Genomic DNA, 22,166 nt, shown 5'->3' with positions numbered 1-22,166 from the left:
GTCTCGATTCCCCGATTCCTTTTTGAAAATTAGAACATTTAGTTTATTATAACAAAATCAATTTTCATGTTATTTCGAATTATTCAAATTCGTATATACTTGGAAGTACATCTATCATTAACTCAAATATTTCAAAACTCTACCAATTTTAAAAGCAAAAGATTATACAAATAACATTAAACACTATTTAAAAAATAATAATTGTAATGTCTCCATCAATGTAGAAGAGGGATAGAACATCTAAAAGGTTGTTAGAAATTAGTTAGGTAGGTGAAGTAAAATGCATTGGCTGAGGGCGTTGGATGCTACGCTCAACTATACACTTCATAATCAATTTATTTTGTACACTATCCTCCATGCACATCTATAGACATGCATGCATGTTCTTTAAACTAAATCTTTATTATTTTTGTTAGAAATAAAATTTTATCAAATTTTATGCATTTTCAAGAAGTTAAGATAGATTAATTTTAATAGAATATTATGCGGATAAAAGAAAATTGTTTAATTTATTGGTAGCTGAATGTGAGGTGGCACGTGTGTCTTTACATGACATTAAAAAAGTAATAAATGTGCATGGCATGGAACGCATGCTAAATTTTATTATTCAAAAATAGTCTTTAATTTATCACACTATCTAAATCATTCTTCAATGCTAAATTACCTTCAATTAATTATTTTTAAGAGACCATTATTGTAATTGTGTTTATTTTTCATGTCTATAAGATGATATTGTCCTAATTAAAAAAAATATCAAAATTAATGTTGTATCAAAACATTTTCACACATTCTAATCATCATGTTATCTAACACTTATTGAACGAAATTGGAACCAAAAGAACGATTGTCCTTCTTTTCGGTCAGTTGGTCTACTATTTCCTCCTTCTTTGCTCCTCCCACCTCTCCACTTCTCGTCTCTGCAAACTCCGAGCTTGAACGGTACATGCAAAAGGCAAAGATTTAGGCGTTCGATACTTGGTACTATTAGTACTGAATGACGACGCACTTGATTCTTGGAATGTGTGCTTATTTGTATGATTATTATAGAACATTTGTTATTAGATTAGATTAAATATTTGAATCGTGATCTAATATTTGATTACTGATTAATTTCACTAATCTTTTATTTGAATATAATGATTCTGATAGATATATCGATTGGTCGACCTAATCGATAGAATAATAATGAGTTATTTGGATTTCTATCATCTAAAGTAATCATCCATAACTTAACACACTCTCTTAATGAATTTTTATATTATTAATTTATGAATAGTTCTTTGAAAATTTATTATACTAACAATTAATTTGAGTTAGTAATAATAAAATAATAATAATAATCAATAGTACAAAATTTCACCTAACAAACCCATGGAGTTGAAGTAGATGAATGAGAAAGTTGATGCCCAGCAAAACGTTGAGATGCATTGAAAGGCGCGTGTAACTCGTGGCCTCCTCCACCACGCCATATATAAGCACTCGCATCACCCATTTTCATTCGCTCTTCTTCACTCCTCTTTCGTCTTCTCTCACTCTTTCTTCTTCACCAACAACACATCGCAGTCAAAGGTACCTCTTCCAACCTTTCTTTCCTCAATTTTCCTCAGATCCGCACTTCGCTTACCATATTTGATGCATGCATCACCGTTTATCTGTTTCCTCATCGTTTGTTATTCACTCCCAATTCTCTCCTAGATCTCCATTTTCCCCTCGCTTCCTCTTCATCGTCATTGCATTTTGTTTGCTTAATCTCGCTTTGCTTTCTTGTGTTTTCCAATTTCTGAATTGTTCAATGTTAAGAGGTTAATTTGTGCCATGATATATCATTTCTGATGATTCTTGATTCTTGCATCCACCTCACTTGAATTCGGTTTTCAAATATTATGTATGTATGTTCGTTTACTAATTAGGCCTGAATCTCTGTGTATTTAATGTTTTTGGATTGCAGATTTTATTTTTCATCAATCAATGGCGCCAGCAGCTGCAGCATCTTCAGATGATATAAAACCCAGAGGTCGTTCATCAAATATTTTGGATTATATGCACTTTCGAAATAGAGTATATTGATGTTTCACGGTGTTTATATACGCTTTATTTGACCTTGTTAAGTTTTTTTTCTGTATAACCGTTCATTTCGTCCGTCAGGCACAATCATAAAGAAAATAATTAAAGCATTAAGTTTCATATATTTTCGTTAGTTGATCTCTTATGTTTGATTTCTATAGATGTTTGCATTGTTGGTGTTGCTCGTACCCCGATGGGGGGATTTCTTGGTACTCTGTCATCTCTATCTGCCACCAAACTAGGCTCCATAGCTATTGAAGGTAAAGCCTATTTCAGTGCTCATTACATTGCATATGAAACTTAGTATGTTTACATGTTTTTTTATTGATATGCAGCTGCTCTTAAAAGGGCCAATGTTGATCCATCCCTTGTGGAGGAAGTAATTTTTGGGAATGTTCTTAGTGCTAATTTGGGGCAAGCTCCTGCAAGACAAGCTGCTCTCGGAGCAGGAATACCTAATTCAGTGGTCTGCACTACTGTTAACAAAGTTTGTGCATCAGGAATGAAAGGTGGGCTTATTATTAAGAGGATTCTATTTGTTTCATTATATGTTTTTAAGATATAGAAAAGGGATATTAAATTTGTTCTGGTTATTGCAGCTGCAATGCTTGCAGCACAGAGTATTCAATTAGGCACAAACAATGTCGTTGTGGCTGGTGGTATGGAATGCATGTCTAATGTACCTAAGTACCTGGCTGAAGCAAGGTCAATATTGAATTTGATTTGACATTCTTTAAGATTGGTTCTAGTTGTGGCAGAAACTGATTCAATAGTAAAACTTCAGGAAAGGATCGCGCCTTGGACATGATTCACTTGTTGATGGGATGTTGAAAGATGGGTTGTGGGATGTCTATAAGGATGTTGGGATGGGAGTGTGTGCTGAGCTATGTGCAGATAACCATTCATTAACAAGAGAAGACCAGGTATTTAGGATTATCTTTTTTAGAAAGATTTTCGCAGGATTATTGTAATAAATTTTTTTGATGTCTCTGTATTTCCCCTCAGGACAACTATGCGATTCAGAGTTTTGAACGTGGAATTGCTGCCCAAGAAAGTGGTGCCTTTAAATGGGAAATTGTTCCCGTTGAAGTCTCCGGTGGAAGGGGAAAACCTTCAACAGTTGTTGATAGGGATGAAGGCATAGGAAAGGTAACCACATAAATCAGTTGAATCACGGTAATAATTGTATGAATAGGTTAGCCAACAAAAGCACTTGTTTACCCATTAATATTTGCCAGTTTCATGAGTATCAAATATGTTAGAAGGCTATAGGTATCTAAGCACGGGTTATGTGGATATTGGATAATATTGTGAATATGTCCATGTCTATTAAGGGAAACAATTAATCAGGAGTTGGGATTGGAATTTATAGTTTTTTTTCTGTTCTCATAAACAACAATTTTATGCAACTTCTAGCTGCAAATTTAGTAAGTTTATAGTCAATAAATTTTTTTATACTCGCCGTGGAATGCAAGTCAATATATTGTTATATTTTTCCTTTTCCTATGCCAGTTTGATGCTGCCAAGTTACGCAAACTTCGTCCAAGTTTCAAGGAGACTGGAGGTTCTGTTACTGCTGGCAATGCTTCCAGCATAAGGTTAATATATCATCAAAAATAGCTCAATTTTTTCATGCATAACGATTTCTAGTTGAATCCTCTTTTCAGTTATTTATTGTTATAAAATAATAAATTTATTATATATATATGTATGTATATATATATGTGTGTGTGTGTGTGTGTGTATGTATGGTGGGAGAGGAGACTTTTTTATGTGTGACTGAAAGGGATAAGTACTCACCATTAGATGTTATTATGAATGATAAAAGTTTGTGAGTAGTTTTAAACAGTCAAATGACTTTTTTAATTGGCTATGTGAACTTAAAAAACTTTTAATATTGACCATCCATATATGGTTGTATGGTCCAAATTAGCTTATCTTATTCTTATAAAAAAAATGGATTTTCCACTATATAAATCTCTTATATGCATGCTGGCTCAGGGTGTAGTTTGGGGGAAAAAAATGCTTGTAAATCTGCCACGTGTTCCTGGTAGTATAGATAGCAAAGAATGTCATAGGAAGACAAGTTTTTTTTCCTATATTATGTTTGAGCCACAAGTGATTCAGTTAGAGTTGTATTTATAACATATTTAATATTTTATATGTTTCTTTGAGTGTTCATTTATCATTAATTTAATCAAATGATAATTAACACCAATCATTAGTTTAATATTTTAATGCAAATGAAAATGCTCTTTCTAACAGTGATGGTGCTGCTGCACTAGTTTTGGTGAGTGGAGAGATGGCAGTGAAGCTTGGGCTTCAAGTTCTAGCAAAAATCACTGGATTTGCTGATGCTGCTCAGGTACATAAAAATATTTTAAATATGAACTACATCTTCAGACCATAAGAAATAAGAAATAGAAAAAATCATATTGGTATTCACATGATTTCTAGTATTTGGTATTATATTATTAGTATAATTTCATACTTATATGAGGTTTGGCTGTGCAGGAACCGGAGTTATTTACAACGGCTCCATCCCTTGCCATTCCCAAAGCCATTTCCAATGCAGGGTTGGAGGCTTCCCAAATTGACTTTTATGAAATTAATGAAGCCTTTGCGGTAGGATTTAATGCGGAATTATTGTAGTACTTTTTCAATTCATGATGCCATGGATTTTAACTGTTCATATTACTGTCTGTAGGTTGTGGCTCTTGCAAACCAAAAACTTCTTGGACTAAATTCGGTAAGTTCTTCTCCGTGTCATCGAGTGAAAGTTGTAATCCTTTAGTGTATGTGTAATAAACTATTTCCACTTCACTGTCTTGAAGAGTGGATGCTATTGTAGAGTGCAGAGCATGTTACAATTTGTCTATAATCCATCATTTAACATCACCGTGGCCATTAATGGCCGTATCCTTAATTATCTTAAAGAGTGCATGCAGTCGTAGGTTCCAAACCCATCTTTGTACAGAACATGTTGGATGTTTTTTCTAAAATCTATTATTTAACGTCACCGCTCATTAATGGCTGTTCCCTTCCATTTATTCCTTTTACTCAAGTAACTATTATTTTGCAGGAAAAAGTAAATGTACATGGTGGAGCCGTTGCACTGGGCCATCCTCTTGGTTGCAGTGGTGCTCGCATTCTGGTCACACTCTTGGGGGTACATGTTCTGTTCAAAACTTATTATTTTACAATTTATAATAGCGTGTTTGCTATGCGTTTGAAGAAAAAATTCTATCTTAGCGCTCCTCTTAAATTCTTTGTTTAATTATTTAAATCGATATGCTCAATTATTCAAAAAAGTTAATAATTTAGAAAATAATAGCAACGTGATCATTTGTCCTTTTTTATTCTATTTTTTGAATAAATTACATTGGCAATCTAGTGAGAGTAGCATATTACGAGACTGAAATGAACAGATCTTGATCATCTTAGATTTTTTTTAAGTGATGGTGTCCTATCTAACTTATAATTCTGAGCATCTATGTATGGCCTTTCCATAATATTGAATGTTCCTTTTGGATTCAGTTAATCTAAAAGTTATGACCTGCAGGTACTGAAGCAGAAGAATGGGAAGTATGGAGTGGGTGGCATTTGCAATGGAGGAGGTGGTGCATCTGCCCTTGTTGTTGAGCTTCTGTAATTTTTCATGTTCCCTAAATGTTGTTTCAGAGTCAGCCTTCCTTTAGCACCCTACATGCATATTTCAAATGTATTACAAGGACCAGACTTGAAGGGTGGACACAAATTTAGCCACATATTTGTTAGGTTTTAATCTTAGATACTGTGAAACTGAAGTTTTCTTAGTATCCAAGTTGACCATTAAGCAATAAAAAAAAGGCTTTCTGTTATATGTTACTGGCGTACTTTGATTTATGGTTTTGACTTAGTGAATCATTTCAACCCTCTTATTCCAACCACAACATTACACAAATTCTTGTTGTGCTTGCTCTTGTGTTTGCCACTTTATTATCAATGTGGTTATTGTTGGATAAAGCTGATCCAAATCAGTATTCAGACTATGATTTTTTAAATATATATATACTAATCAATCAGCGTTTTATATGGTTTTTATTGCACTCATGATTTTCAGTACAAATTTTCTTTTAAGTTGTATCTTGAAGACACTGGGAAACAACACCATCAAACTTAATTGAAGAAGCACAAAAGACGCAGAAACTGCAAAACCTTACTTCTAAAAACTACAATAACTGATCTATTATTTTTTATCTAAGAAGGAAGAATGTAAAAAAAAAACATAAATTAATGAACTATGTTTATTCTTGTTAGATTATAGTATAAAATTATATAGTTATTTTCCTATTTTCATTTTATAATTATTAAAATATAAATTAATCATTTTGATCTTTATATAATTAAAATTATAAGAACAATTAAAATCACAAATGTCTTAGAATTTAATTTGATTTTTAAATATAATTTAATGGCACAAATGACTCCAAACTCATGCTAATAATGTATTTTCAACTTAGTTCGGTGAAATGTAAATCCTTTTTAGAAAATGAGTAGTTAATCGAGCAATAAACATAACTTGATTTTCTATAACTGAGATCAAAGAGAAGTATAATAGAAATATTATATTTATAAGTGTATTTGATAAAAAAAAATAGTAAAGACGGAATATTTTTCATGGGATCCACCAAAAAATATTATTCTTAAAGTGGAATGAAATATGATGAAATATCTCTTTATTATATTTTCCCCTTACTTGTTTATTTCACTCCTCCTATCCAATCCAATGATCATGGTTGATAGTGAAATAGCATGGGATCACCTCCGTTTTTTCACATAAAAATACGTGTTCTTTTATTCATCACCACATATCCAATCATAAACAAAAATAATAAAATATGTTTATCCAATCATATATGTATGCATATAAAATAATACATTAAAAATTATAATAAATAGTTGTACGAAATTGTTATTGTGTAGGCCAGAAATGTTATATCTTCATAGTTGCACGTATTCTTGGGTCCTTTTTGGCTTCTAATAATCTTCTATCTCAATTTTTCGATACTCAAGTTAGTATTCGATAATAGAGATAATAAATGTTAATGAATGTTAATGTGTATTTTGATTTGACATTGATCAACCTATTTATAAATATACATTGGATTCTTATGTTAGTGGGCCTAAATTAACAAAATATCATAATTAATCTTAAATTAGTTTCACATACTTTAAATTGCCAAGATGAACGCAACTATAGTAATTAATCACTACATTATTTCAGAGTATGTTCTCTCATGCTTAGGACATCTAGGTCGTGTAAACTTAACAAGTTTTACTTAGAGAGATTTTAATGACTTCTTCCATCGAGGTCGACACATATTTTTTTACAAGTAAATTTACTATTTTTATAATGTCAAAATAGAATTGCATAATGTTTAGACTTGTCTTATTTTGTTTTCTATGATTAAAGAGTTTGGTTGATGAGATCATTTCTCATATTTCTTTTTTATATATTGAATAGAGGCAAGATACCAAAACTTCTCATACCCTCCACATATAAATCATGGATATTATTTGGATGAGAAATTGTAAATAGAAAATAAAAAATATAATTTGTAAAAAAATTTAAAGTTTGAAAGCTTAATTTGTTTATGGTGTAAAAGTATTATTTCTGAAGGAAAATTATTAATTTAATAATTTTTAGAGTTATATATAACTTTTGATAGGATGATTTAAAAATAAATATATATAATAAATTTATAATTAAATGACATAAAAAATATTAAAATAATAATATTATGAATTATAATATAAAAATGTGAATTGTAAATATATAATTCCTATTTCTGAATTTAAAAATTAAGGTATGATTGTTATTTGGGTAATTTAGTTTAAAATGTGATATGCTGTACCCCTTCTCCTTTAGAAAGATCGAACCCTACCCTAGCCGCGTTTCTTCATCAACTAGTACGTTTCTCTCTCTCTCTTTTCCTTCTTTCTCAACTCAAATTTCTTACAAACCTACGGGATTTGGGATTCAAGCCCGAATCGTTTTGTTGTGTTGTGAGTTTTATTGTTTTCTACATTTAGTCCAATAAGAATCTCCCTTACACACTGCTATTTTTCTGAATTTTGTGTCACTTAATCACCTCTGCATGTGCTTAACTTGTTACGATTTTAATGATTATAGTTTTGAAATAGTGTCTATGATAATGGAGTTGTATGATTTCCCCAAGTTAATTTGAAGTTAGTTGGGGATTTTAGCCACTAAATTGGGTTGCTCACACGAGCTTTGGTCATTGATCTTTTTGAAAACCTATTTATTTCATTCACATTGTTTCTGTTGGACTAAATTTCGCATATAGGCTACACCGTGTAAGATTGAAATAACCCATTGTTCAGAGAATTCCGCTTTTTATCTAGAGATGTCATTTTTTGTTCTGTGAATCGTAGGGAGGAGGGGAGAGAGATTTGGCTGGTTGCAGATTTATGCTTATACTTGAGACTGGTCATTATAATTGATGTGAACCACAAGAAGGATTAAATTGATTAGAAACCTGGGAAATTTTTGGACTTCGTAGGTAGTAGAAGCATGGGGTATACGGACTTACAGAGAAAAATCATTTGATGAAGTGATGAACGAATCTAGCTGAACATTATGACCATGATTTGTTTGTTTCTCAATCATGTTGTTCCAAGGGATTTGTAGTTAGGGTTTTAAGGAATTCTACATGTTATGTAGTTCAGTGTTCTTTTATTTGGTTTATTCTGCAAACTTTTACCCCAAAATTTAGACATGAGTTTCTCTCAGCATCTGTTGATCCAGTTCATATACTTTTGGTTCTCGAATTATTCAAATCTTAGTGTACAAGGATCGCCTGTGTGCTTCTTAACATGACTTGTATGAAATATAATAAGACTATTCTGGGTGAACATGATGCATCATGCATAAATTTGGTTAGAAATAAATAGAGGACATTTTGTTTGGTTGTAAATGGTTGCAATTAGAAATAACGAAATCTACATCAACACCAATCCAATTCTAATAGTCGGTTATCTTATTTCAGGCTACAATGGCTGCCAATATCTCACCTTCTGCCTTTGAAAAAGAACAGGTAGGTATTCCTTTCTATTCCTCCAATTTTGGAAAAACTAATCTGGTTATTGATGTTGTTACCTGATAATTTGAAAATGATTTCAACTTTAACTTTGTGTTTTTTTGGAATTATTTGATTATTTAGTTTTTCTTGTTTTTTGATGTGTTTCAATGATTCGTGTGATAATGAAACAGATATTTGGAATGGCTGAAAAGGAGATGGAGTATAGGGTCGAATTATTCAACAAGTAGGTTTCCCTGTTCTTGCTCGCCTTGATAGTTTTGCTGTTATCAGCAAGTATAACGTAGAGTCTAGCTGCTTTTTGTTTGAGAAGATTTATTTCATTTGGCTAACGCTTTGGTATTTTTACTATTCAGGATGACCCAGACCTGTTTCAAAAAGTGTGTTGACAATAGGTGGGGAAACTCTTGTCTAATTTTATTAACTGCTTGAGAAACTGTCATGTTTGATGCTCTTCAAATGCCATCCAGTCCAGTCCTGACAATTTGGAAATTACTCTCTGATTTCTCAGTTATCCGCTGTTGCATTCTTTTGATGATGGCTCAATGTGAATGTTATTATAATATTTGTTTTAACACCTTTTCTTCTCAGGTACAAGGAGTCTGAGCTAAATATGGGTGAAAATAGTTGCATTGACCGATGTGTTTCAAAATACTGGCATGTAAGATTTTGCTTATCACTGACACTTTTTTGAGTTGTCTGTGACCTGTTTCTTTTTTTCTCGTCAAACTTAATATTATGCTATAAGATATTTTTCTCATAGGATGTTTTATGATGAAATCTTAGTGGGGTAAGGCAAATAAAGTGTTTGTGGGTGATGGAATTTCTGGCTTCAAAATGGTTTTTGCTTTAGATGTAATAGGAAACTGCAAATAGTGATTGTCTGTTTTGTCTAAGCAGGTGAATAATCTAGTTGGTCAGCTGCTTGGTTCTGGGAAGCCTCCGATGTAATCCAAGTCTATGGTGTTTTCTTTTGCGAGTGAGCTACATGTAGGCATCAATTGCAAAACATAAATTTAATACTTTTGCAAGTTTTTTTTGTCCATGACTATTTTTAGGTCAATCTGCTTTGTTAAGAGAAAGATTGATTAGCTTTTGAGTTGAGATAGCCATTGGTGAACAATAAAAATAATTTATAGTTCATTTTTTGTTTCTAATTTATGTCTTTTTGGTTCTACCCTTAATTTATCAGTGTTTTTCTATTACATTTGTTTCAACTTATCATCTTGCAACAGCATTGATCTTTCTCCCCATGCGACATTTGCAGTTTTTCGTTTTCATTTTTAAACAATTTTTTCGAATAAATCTAATTTCTTCGAATATAAGTTCATTGTCATATTTTTTTATAATTTAAAAAATATACATTATATAACAAACTTAAAACTATACAGTCAACTAAAAAATATAGTTCTTAATTTATTATTTTATAAATTGTTTAAATTAAAATTCAAATATAATTAACAACTAATGTATGATTAGTCTGAAAATATGTGTAAATTAAATTGTAAAAAATGGAATGACAAGTTACTTGCCGATTTATCTGATACAATTGAAGAGGATTAAATTTTAAATTTAAGTTATATAAATTTTAAGTTATTTAGACACCTTATATTGATTGAGTACGCATTATTCTATCATAAAATGCTCATTTATCAGTGTTACGTTAGATATAAGAAACAAGAAAGAAAAAAATGTTCAAAAAACAGGGAGAGAAGAGAAGAGAAAATAAGTACAAATACATTTTCAGGTGCTTTGAATTAAATGCGAAAAATATAATAAAAAAAGTTAAGTTATACATCTAATTGTTTGGTTGAATAAAATAATAAAGAAAGTGTGTCTCTAAATAATAAACCTTTGGAGTGAGAGCTAATTTATATTAGAATCTATATATTATATTAAGAGTTGTTAAACTATATTTATTTTTATAGTAAAGACAAAAGTGAAGTGGAAGAGAGAGAGGGGTAGTGTTGTAGGGACAGAAAGGTATCCGTTGGAAAATTGAACGTTAAGGGGTTCATGACAGAACAGAAGAGAATCCAATACCAGAGCCACTTGTATGAATAAATGCTCCCTCTTATTCCTTCTCCACTCAACTCAACAACACTTCATTTTTTACTCTCACCCTCTCAATTCAGAAAACAAGAAGAAGAAGAATATCAAAGATGGGCATGGTGGTGGTGATCTCTCTCCCTTTCATAATCTTCTGCTTCATTCTTGGCTTTGGATGTTACTTCTTTGGAAGAGCAAGAGGAAGAAGAGACATGCAGACCAACCCTCAAGTTTATGGCATGCCAGCTCCACCACCAGGTGCTTCTGCTTCTGCTGCCAATCTTGATTCCCACTCCAAGCCAGACAACACTCATAATGTTTGACTCAGATTCCACACACATCGATTAGAGATCAGAGTCTTTTGCAGTTATATTTACACGTCTTTTGCAGTTATATCTGCAAATCTCTTTCATAAACCAGTTTTATGAGATTGAGTTAAATTTAAAGTTTACTACACAACATACCATTTCAGCTTCTCTCTTCTATTGCAAAAATATACCTCATATGTATCTTCTTTACTTTGCTTTCCTTTTTCTCTCTGTGTTGTTGTTGTTTCCATCTTCAAACATCAATCAACTTTCCTTTTGTTTCATTATCTAAATTCAATTTTCTAGTTCAGTCAGAGCCCTGTGGTATTAGTTTTGCATTATACAATGTGCCTTTACCATGTTGCCAATTCTTCAAGCAGATCCATTCTTTGTTAACACTGCAGATCTATTGAACACCTGACAAGAAAAAAAAAAGGTAAAAGAAAAGAATCATAAATGTGATGGGTGATTCATATTATGTAATCAGAAGAAAAAAAATTAAAATTTCGTAAATATATATGATTAAGAGTTGGATTCCTAATTCGTATATGTAAAAAACACATGGGATCCAATTTCTATGGATCAAATTCCCATGCTTAATGTGAATCATTTATGAAGTTATTATTAATTTAAGATCCCACAAAAAAACATTAAATACTTTTTTAAATTACTGTTCTAATTAATTTAAATATTATTTTTTTGTGAAAAATGGTTTAAAAAAATACAAGAGGTTTCTTTCTTGTTAACAATGTAAAACTAACTAGAATGATGAACATTATCATCATAAATCTTTAGAATTAACTAAAAAATAATTTAAAAAATATAATCTATATTAAGAGGAAGATTTTGATGGTTGAGCGTGGTTGGCTGAAAATGGTGGAAATGTAGGCCTCACAAATTTGATTGACATTGGCCCAATCTCTCTGTTTCCTTTCAGTTGCTCTGTTTCTCTGTTTTTCTGATTCTTTCTTCTTTCTTCTTTCTCCTTGGAAACTCAATATCAAGGAAAAGAAGAAGGTTGAATCAACAACACTACATTGCATCAAATATATATAAATATATTCAGTTCAAGGTCCCATCCATCCTCCAACTTCATCTATCGACCATGGCGGTAACTATGCAACCCAATTTCATCTCCTTTTTTGTTACATTTCAATTTCAATTTCAATTTCAATTTGATTATGAACATGAATTGCAATGCATAATTATGAACAGGAGAAGGGTAGAACATTGCCTAAGTTTGGGGAATGGGATGTGAGTGATCCATCATCAGGTGCTGATTTCTCAGTAATCTTCAACAAAGCCAGGACCGAGAGGAAGCAATGTGCTAAGGTCCACTTACCCCCTACTGCTTGCAATTCACCACAATACAACCCTCAACTCGCTCTTCGCAAGTCCCATTATGTAAGTTTTTTTCTTTTCTTTACTTTTATGCATTAATGATTCAAGTTGGTATCTACTTAGCATAGACACTGACATACGTATCATCTCTAAAATGTATGACATAGGTACACAAATCTATATATTATATAATTATTAATTATATAAATTGACAATAAAAATTTATGTGCACAAGTGTGTTTCAGTTTTTCTTTTAGTAGAAATATATTTTTATGACGGGTTCAAAAATATTTGTTTCTTATTTTTATAATCATAATAAATAAGTTTGAGTTATTAAAAAATTAATGTATTTCTCATTTTTTAAATTGTGTTAGAATTGTGCTAGAATTGTCAGAAATTCAAATTGGACACTTCACCGGTACGTGTCTGACAAGTGTCGGTATCCGATACATGTATTCGACACGGACACACCATTTAAGAGGCGAATGAAAGCCTCATAGGTTGGTATGCATGCATTGGTAGAAATTTAACCGTTTGTGTCATCGTCCTATTCTCAAATGGGGACACCCTCTTGAATCATAGAAAACTACTTTCATGTCTTTTGTTTATGTTTATGCTTGATTAGGAGGAACTGGTATCTGTTCAAGTAAGGTCTCGTTGAAACCATAATATAATATATTTGAAAATTTTGGATTTTGATAGAGCTATACATCCATGTAACACTGACACCAATCTAGGGTGATAATGAGACGATGTTGTTACATTTAATTTGATGCGTTGTGATTCTATGTTTGGATTATTCTCTTCTTAATGCAATAAAAGATACTCGATAAAAAGATACATAGTTGCATTTGATCCTTTGTTCCATACAGTTGTTGTTTTTATTTCTGCAATTGTAAATTGATGTGCTCTTGTATCTTGTTATGATATGTTATTGTAGCTAATATGTTGGTTGGATACTCAGCTGATTAGGTGATGAAAATTTTGTGTTGGATTATTTGTATAAGGATTGAGATACTCCTGAAGTGTCTCATTTTATTTTATTTGTTTTTGCTGATAAATAAAAACAGTTTCTTTGTGAGTACTAACTTCTGAATAAAATTATTTTTTGCAGAAAAGATGGCTCTGCTGCATAAAGGTATCTGCTGAGCCCTGAGGGAAATCTTGAGCTTCATTTAAGCTATGATGGGTCCTGCTGAAATCTTAGATATATATATACGTAGTGTAGATTTGGGCTTGATTAGGAAACAAATATAGCATGATACATGCAATTTCTGGGGTTTCTTAATGTTCAAAACTAGTTGGTTTCACACCTCATTCACTCCACAATTTTTCATTTAATTCAAGTTTCCCTCCATTGTTTATAAACAGGAACTTGATATTTGATGTAACTGTTCTGATTAGTGGACTTCGCTTGCATCGTTGTCAAATGGAAAACAAATCATAATAACACAACAATTCAAGAACTTCATTTGTGTTTTAGACAGTTTCATTCACACAAAAGTAGAGATGAGCAAAATGAATAATCCTTTTCTGAAATCTGAAAATCGATTGTACCCTTATGCAGATCATGGTCAACAACCAATTTTCCTACGTTCTATTGAAAAATACGTACATCCAAGGGGATTTATACTGAAAGTGTGTTTACATTAAGAAAGATATACCTATCCTCAGTTAAAATTAAATGTACATGGTAATTTGATCCAAAATGAGAAATAATGCCCCTTGACACATACTTTATCAATTTATACAATAGTGAAAGTTTCTGCCGTGTTATTGAAGTTGGTATGACACTGATACAACACGAACACGAAAATACCTATAATTTCTAAAATATAAGACACGAAAACATTTAGGTACATAAGTATGTTAAATTTTTTTGAATGGTTCCAAAAGATTTGTTCTTTATTTTTGTAATTTATACAATACGTTTGAGTTTATAGAAAATTAACGTATGATGTGAGGTTAGCACTGCAAACCTGCCACAAAGTACATAACAAATTCTCTAACGCCGTAGCAGCTTAAGCAGGGTAAATAAAGTGAAAAGTATGCCAACTGAAATGAACTATAATTAACATTAAACAACATCTTTCCACATGTATTATGAGCAGAGGTGAACAACTAGTTATATAAATATCCATGTGATGAAAACAGAAGAAGAAAAAGGTTGAAATATCATTCTCGTCTGTACTGTTACAGGTTCTCAAACATTTGGAAGCTCTAAACTCTTGAGGTACCCAATTTTCTTTCAAACAATCGCTGTAGAAGGTACACTTGGAGCGCACTAGCCCCAATCAGTGCAGCTGATTCAAAAATTGCCTTGTGTATTGCTCTTCTGCTCATTGCATCGTTCACTGCATACATAAAAACAATATTTTTATACAAGATTGCATACAAAAACAAGGTTTTTATCTTTTAACACAAGCATATCTTTAACTGATGAACATAAAAATTGTATTCAGAGAAACTGTGAATAGTAAGATAAACATAAAATTAAACCTAAAATAATTACCTATTGCTTGGCGATCAGTCTGAGCCTCTAACCAGTGCTGTTCAAACTGAATGTTGTATAGAGCTTCCTCCAACTTCCCTATCTGCTCCAGCAAAGGGGTAAAATGCTCTGCAAAGACAGTCACAAAAGTTTCAATAAAAATTCTCTCATTGTATAGACTTTCCATGCAGCTTAAACATCAATGTTTTACACTAAAAAATAGAGAAGAGCAAATATAAGTGGACTTCATAGAAGAGGCATTACCATCTTTTGCATGTTGCTCAAAGTAAGAGAAGTGACCGACATGTACATCAAAATCGACAGTTTCGTGATAAGGAGACTTGTTGGTGAAGCAGAACTTATGGACCCCTGATTTGTGAGCCACAAAGTCAAATTTGTCACTGGTCTTGTCCCGGAAATCATGAATTTGCTCACCAGAAGGTCCCTTTACCTAAAATTCATAAATTGTGGTGCAATGAGATTACAACGTATGATTGTGTTGGGTACGAAGGAAAAGGATAATTTCAAAGAAAGGTTATTCCTATCAATTGTGTATGCAGAATGTGGATTTGTACAGCTGCTGGAGATATATTCAAAGATTGTAGCACAAAAATACAAATATAGATGTTTAATGTGGGCCATTTATTGTTAGAATTTTAAGTGTGTTGGGTCCTATATTGAATAGGAATGAGCTTGAATTGCAGTATATAAGAAAGAAGACTCACATACCCATTGTCTTAAGGTTTTGGATTGAAAGTTTCTTATATAGAATGTTTATGGCTCAATCGTGCCGAATCTCCAGTCTCACATACTCATTGTCTTAAGGTTTTTGGTTGTAGCTTTCTTATATGAAATGCTCATGACTAACTGGTGTTGAAAATCACTGGCGTTTACCCTCAAAAGAACGGTATTGATATATAATTGTAAATGTAAAAGGTGATACATATAAACAGCTACATACAATTCACAACATCTCTGTAACTACAAGTACTCGTTCTTACTAAATTTTTAAAAAAAATAACTGTTTTTGCTCAGTGAATCATCTCCTAACAGTCGATAAAACTTGTTGCTTCATTAGGTGTTTTACCATGAGAACATTCTTGCCATAACACCCTCCAAACACTTCAGCATGGGCAGTGAGTAAAAGTGTTCAGAATGGGGTGTACGTTTAACAACAGATACCAAGATCTAGAAACAAATGAAGTTTCATGGTTGTGGTGAAGCACAGAAATCCCTCTACTAAACATCAATCAAAATAATCTCGGACTTTATTTATTTCTGTGATGTTCCGAGACCAATTTGAAGGACTTTTTAATATTTGAGAAAACTACCAAGCATGATTTCTAACACTTGGGAAATTACCTAGATAGAATTCATTTTTCTGTATTACGAATCATGTAGTAGAGAGAGTAATATTTCAAGGATGAACTTGATGGCTGTTCAAATATAAAACCCTAAACCAATTTTTTTGGTTTAAACTTTGCATTCAAGTGCCTACGGTTCTATTCCCTTCCCTGAACAGAACTTCGAAACAAAATCCCATCAATTATAAATAGCAAATAGCGAATATGAACACCCCATAGAAACGCCGAGTAATTGCGATTCTAATTAAGAGTTACGAAACACAAAATTAAGGTAAAACAAAACAATATAAAAGGAGATCGAAAGAGAGGGAAAAAGAACAAAAAAAAAACATACCACGAGATCGACACCTTCGTCGCCGTAATGCCAGGGAGAATCAGCCTTAATTACAACGAAAGAGACATGAACAGTGTCACCCTCGTACTTGACATCATGGGAGAAACACTCATCTCTGTCTATCACAAATCGAATACCCTCTGACCTCTGTAACTTCCCCAATGCCCCAATTAACACCAACACCAAAGCAAGCCGCAACGATGATAATCTCATCTGCCAAATAATCGGTTAATTCAGATACTCATCTCAAAATCACGGATCCACAGAATCATAACATCATAACACACGCAAATACCTTTGTCACTGTCTCTTCTCGGAAATTTGACGAAGAAAAATATGAAACACGACACAGTCGCTGATTTTTAATATGAACTCAGTGCTTGCTGAAACTAGAAACGGCGTCGTTCTACAACCTTCCGCTTTTTCCACGTGTCTATATGTGTTTGGAGAGTTCTGGTCACTCATCCAATAAAATCTCGACACGTAAGATATGTTTCAAACTCGGCCTCGTGTGCAAACAAAACCAACCTAAGATGAGTTCGGACTCTCACCAATTTTGTTCAGATATAATAATAATAATAATAATAATAATATGAATAATAACAATTACTTTATCAGTGTAAACGAAGAAAAATAAATATTTTAATTCTTTCACTCCAAATAAAAGTAACTATTTTAAAATCACTTTTAAACAAAATAATTCAATTTTCACAATGATTTCAAATACGTTTATTATATATTTGAATTGTTCATATTGAACTTGTATTGAATCTTAATTTATCAAAATCAAATCAAATAAGATTATTAAAAGAGGTAAACAAAATTATAATTTTAATTATGTGTTCATGAAATATAAATATACTTACAGTATTTTGATATATTTAGATTTTATCTTATAGTTATTTCTAACATAAACTAACAAACAAATATATAAGACCTAATAAACTTGCTTATCTTTAAATAATTTAGTGACAACAATATAATACCATACCATAATCAATTAAAGGATAATTCTTATTGTTTTATAAATTATTTCTAAAAAATAAAATGTCTTAAATAAGAAGATCGAAGAATTTATATAATATATGGAGTGGCACTTTTCTCAATATTAGTATTTACACTCATTCACTATACTCTAATATATATCGATTGTTCTGGGAATGCTCGAAATATACAAATTATCTTATTTTATTCATTTTTATTTTAATAAATATGTAATAAAGTAAATATTTTTTTATCAAATATTTATCAATTCTATAACTAATCGCAGACTATCTTCTAACAATATTTTATAACTTATTTGATGATAAAATAAGCATTCTGAAATTTTAAGATTTAAATTCAATTTCGGACAAAGACGAAATCATAGATGTTTTAGGAGGACAACGACATTGCCGATAATTCACTATTTTTTCAACATAATATATATCTTATTTCAATTATTTTCGTTTTCAATAATTAAAATAATATTATTCAAGTGATAAATTATTAAATAGTTTAACATTGTCTAATTATTAAAGTAAAATTGCACTATTAATGTCAATTATAAAAATGAAAATTATGGTATTATTCTAAGGTGGTGCGTGAAGAAAACATTGAGGTGCAAGAAGAAATTACCCCCACTTGATAATTATTCTTTCGGCCTGGGGGAGCCACACTGGCAATATACGTATGTTTTCATTTTGGGCCTCTGCATTCTGCACCCTCATAAATTCAAATTGCACCCCTACGAAAAGATAAAATTGCCCCTATTTTACATGTTAAATTCTGAAACAAGCTTTTTAGAAAGACTTTTTCAAAATATATTTTTCAAAATACATGAAATAATGTCTTCTAAAATAACTTTTTCAGAACAAATTCTCAAAAAACAGATTTTTTTTTTCTAAAACGTATATGATAATTTCAAAATGAACTTTTCAGAATCTTATTCTTCCCGTGAAGGATGAAGAATGGAGAGCGGTGGCTGCCACGAAATACATGAGATAATATTTTAATCTCTTTCTCTGGGTGCAATTAGTAACTATGGGGTGCAGGAAGTAAAAGTGTTGTAAACCATTTCATACCACCAAATATTGTTATTTTTGTGTAAATGAATATCAAAATGTTGTATTTCACTCTGTTTTATTTTGTTGGTGAAGGTATTTTCTACACGTGGCATTTCACTCACGAATGAAAGAGGAATTTCACTATTTCTGTAATAGTAATAGTAATGGCATTATTGCAGCACATATTTGTGTGGATATGAAAAGTGTAGCATGTTTTACAATTATATTTATTTATTTATTTCTCCAGTGAAAACTATGTCGTATACAGTAATTAAAGCACCTTTCAGATTCATCATCATTCAAACACAATGAACAAATGCCAAAAAGGAATACCATACTACTGTTTTCACAATACTTTAAGCAGCTATTTATTGTTTTAGAAATTCGTACTTGTATTGCTAATGTGTTGGTTCTCATTTCTACTTCAAGTCTCTTATTGGTGTTCGATTAAAGTTTAATATGAAAAAGGTATTTGGACGATCAAATTAATATTTTAGGTTAAAAGTATATAGTGAGGACTAATTAAAACGTATCTTCCTTACTATTTGTAAAGGGTTTATTTATAATGTTGGGTCATATACTCTTGTTGTGATGATGGGTCAAATTTATCAAATATGAGTGTCGACTGATTTCTATGAACATTTTCTGATTTATAGAGATTTATATTTAGAGGATATTTTTAATAAATCTATGTTAGCTTATTTATTGGAAGTGTTACCTAGATTCGATGGGATATGATATTATTTCACAGTGAGTTTTCACAATTGTCATCACTGTTATTTATTAAGTGTCTTAAATGTATTTTGATACAGTTAGTCGATATCGAAATAAAGTGACTAGCTGGTCTGATACCGATCGGTAAAAAAAAAACTATGTTTGTATGATATATAAGAGTAAACTAAGTTAACTTATATTAAAAAAATAATAAATTTAACCTAATTCATTTAAGACTATACCAGGTTAGATTATATCTAATAAAAAATTTATAAAGTTAACCCAATAAAAAAATCATTGAATTGGATAATAAATATACTAAAATTCAAGGTGTACACACTAGTAAGCTAAGTTCCTATTCTTTAATTATAGAGAATATTTAAAAGCACGAGTAAGATCTTATTTTTAAAGGATCCATTTTCTTCTTCTTTTTTATAAATAGGCTACTTATCTTAATTTTCTAACTTTTATAATTCACGTGAATCTAAATATACAAAAATGGTTAAAGAAACATTAAAGTGAATAGAAAAAAAAAATTTATGAATCATATAATTGATTTCACATGGTAATACATAATTTTGTCATTGTTTTTTCAAAACATAAAATATCTTAACTTATTATAATTTGTTTTATTTATTTTTTCTCGTAGCTTTTTGATGAGTTTTGATAGCGAGATTTTCTTAAATAAAATAATAATAATAATGACATAACACGTGAAGGTGAATGGTCGTTATCTTTGTGCCAAAGGAAGTAGGTTGGTATCATCACTCTTTACTTGTTTCTTTTATTTGTTTTTTCTCTTCCTTTTTCCATAACATTTTTTCTTCTTTCCTCCTATTAATATATTCAGAGTTAAAACCAATATCTCACTAATGTTTATTTATTTTAATTCAAGTTACTAATTAATACTGAAATTTTTCATAAGTATTCTTGGAGAGAAAAAAGTTAATTTGTTTTTACAAATTAAAATTATTTAATCTAAATTCTTAAAATTTATTTTCTAACCTATGAATAGGTTGATTTTAATTTATATAGAAGTTTATTTTACTTTTTGATATTTTTTTTTAAATCCAGTATTACATAAGAAATAAAATAAATACTGATTAATCATTCTTATTACTAAATGTAATTTACAAATATAAAAAATTGCGTGGATGAAATGAAATGGCCATGAACCGGTGAAGAACGGCTTTTTTTTTTATTCCAGAAGAAAGTGGGTCCCATATCCACGTCAACCGGCCGGTTCGGCCCAATGTAGAAACGGAGCCGGCCCATGTAACAAGAACGAACACAATTACATAATTTTTAGCTTAATTTATATAAATAAGTTTATATTGGTAACCTATAAAGCTCATATACTTCTCTCGAATGATGTATCTGTATTAGACACACGTATTGGATATCGACATTTGTACAATATTTGTAAGACGCGTACGAGTATCGGTGAAATGTTAAATTAAAAAAATATTTGTTGGATTTCTTACAATTCTAGTACGATTCGAATAAAATTTAAAAAAGAAAAAATACATTAATTTTCTAAAGATTCAAACTTATTGTATATGTTTTTATTGTAATTAAAGAAACAAGAAAAAAAAAAAAATTGAACCAGTCATGAGAAACATTTTCCTATTACAAAATTTTTTTGAAACATACTTATGAATATAAATATTTATTATCAATTTATATAATTTATAATTATGCAATATATAAATTCGTATCTCTATCTCTGTATACTACATTTTAGAGATTATATGTATCTTCATATCCGTGTATGTATGGTATCAATGTTCGTGCATGTGTTATACAACTGTTAATCAATAAAAAAAACATTGTTAATATAATTAATAACTAAAATATATGATATATAATAATTTATGATTGAATAACGTATACAATCTCCATAATTTTATATTATAATTTAAATATTATGTCCTTATAGGTAAAACAAATAGAATGAGGTTGCTTGAAACTTTTTGAGGCTTATCCATAACTTTGAGAATAAGAATAGTCTCAACCACAGGTGATTTCTTTCTTCCATTTGGCGCTAGTGAAATGATGGGCCAACCTAATGGGCCCAAATGGGCCCCACGTTATGTGAGTTTTGCTCAAATCCAAACAATCATTTTGTGGGCCACACAAAACAATAACATAACTGCAAAACAAATGTCAACAAAAAACGTGTCTTCACCATCTCCTTTTAAAAATTTCCTTTCACTTTTACCAATTAATATGATTGCACAAATAAATCAAATGCGAGAAAAGCATTAGAATTTTATTTTTTTTTGGGTAAAATAAAAACTTTTTTCTGAAAACACAAATCATGATGAAGAGAAACCATTAGACGAAGCAAAGT

At 30.9% G+C, this 22,166-nt stretch overlaps 5 protein-coding genes across 6 annotated transcripts; 4 read left to right on the top strand and 1 right to left on the bottom strand.

Moving 5' to 3' along the window:
* Positions 1-1,379: 1,379 nt before the first annotated feature.
* Positions 1,380-5,924, top strand: LOC137825872 (acetyl-CoA acetyltransferase 2). Its single transcript, XM_068631670.1, has 13 exons — positions 1,380-1,569; positions 1,949-2,014; positions 2,226-2,324; positions 2,400-2,573; positions 2,664-2,769; positions 2,849-2,987; positions 3,070-3,213; positions 3,577-3,662; positions 4,330-4,429; positions 4,579-4,689; positions 4,772-4,813; positions 5,147-5,233; positions 5,627-5,924. The coding sequence occupies exons 2-13, from the start codon at positions 1,969-1,971 to the stop codon at positions 5,714-5,716; spliced, it is 1,224 nt and encodes a 407-aa protein (XP_068487771.1). The 5' UTR covers positions 1,380-1,569; positions 1,949-1,968; the 3' UTR covers positions 5,717-5,924.
* A 1,986-nt stretch (positions 5,925-7,910) lies between these two features.
* Positions 7,911-10,324, top strand: LOC137823530 (mitochondrial import inner membrane translocase subunit TIM10). 2 transcript variants are annotated; one of them, XM_068628717.1, is made up of 6 exons: positions 7,911-8,016; positions 9,117-9,164; positions 9,341-9,393; positions 9,524-9,562; positions 9,759-9,828; positions 10,068-10,324. In XM_068628717.1, the coding sequence occupies exons 2-6, from the start codon at positions 9,123-9,125 to the stop codon at positions 10,116-10,118; spliced, it is 255 nt and encodes an 84-aa protein (XP_068484818.1). In that variant the 5' UTR covers positions 7,911-8,016; positions 9,117-9,122; the 3' UTR covers positions 10,119-10,324. The 2 variants fall into 2 exon arrangements, with proteins under 2 accessions (XP_068484818.1, XP_068484819.1); XM_068628718.1 differs by having other exon boundaries at positions 7,982-8,112.
* A 1,005-nt stretch (positions 10,325-11,329) lies between these two features.
* LOC137823529 (uncharacterized) lies at positions 11,330-11,808 on the top strand. Its single transcript, XM_068628716.1, has one exon. It carries the CDS (start codon positions 11,330-11,332, stop codon positions 11,537-11,539), a length of 210 nt encoding a protein of 69 aa, XP_068484817.1. The 3' UTR covers positions 11,540-11,808.
* A 250-nt stretch (positions 11,809-12,058) lies between these two features.
* LOC137823528 (protein NOI4-like) lies at positions 12,059-14,331 on the top strand. Its single transcript, XM_068628715.1, has 3 exons — positions 12,059-12,635; positions 12,740-12,928; positions 13,980-14,331. The coding sequence occupies exons 1-3, from the start codon at positions 12,630-12,632 to the stop codon at positions 14,019-14,021; spliced, it is 237 nt and encodes a 78-aa protein (XP_068484816.1). The 5' UTR covers positions 12,059-12,629; the 3' UTR covers positions 14,022-14,331.
* Positions 14,332-14,914: 583 nt separating this feature from the next.
* LOC137823527 (transmembrane emp24 domain-containing protein p24beta2) lies at positions 14,915-17,486 on the bottom strand. Its single transcript, XM_068628713.1, has 5 exons — positions 17,350-17,486; positions 17,055-17,267; positions 15,621-15,807; positions 15,378-15,485; positions 14,915-15,219 (listed from the first exon to the last, which is right to left on the bottom strand). Exons 2-5 carry the CDS (start codon positions 17,265-17,267, stop codon positions 15,086-15,088), a joined length of 642 nt encoding a protein of 213 aa, XP_068484814.1. The 5' UTR covers positions 17,350-17,486; the 3' UTR covers positions 14,915-15,085.
* Between the last annotated feature and the right edge of the window lie 4,680 nt (positions 17,487-22,166).

The sequence above is a fragment of the Phaseolus vulgaris genome, chromosome 8, assembly GCF_000499845.2.
Source record: "Phaseolus vulgaris cultivar G19833 chromosome 8, P. vulgaris v2.0, whole genome shotgun sequence".
In the NCBI taxonomy this organism is placed as follows: domain Eukaryota; kingdom Viridiplantae; phylum Streptophyta; class Magnoliopsida; order Fabales; family Fabaceae; genus Phaseolus; species Phaseolus vulgaris.
The sequence above is the reverse complement of the archived record's forward strand: the minus strand, read 5'-3'. Positions and strand labels throughout refer to the sequence as shown.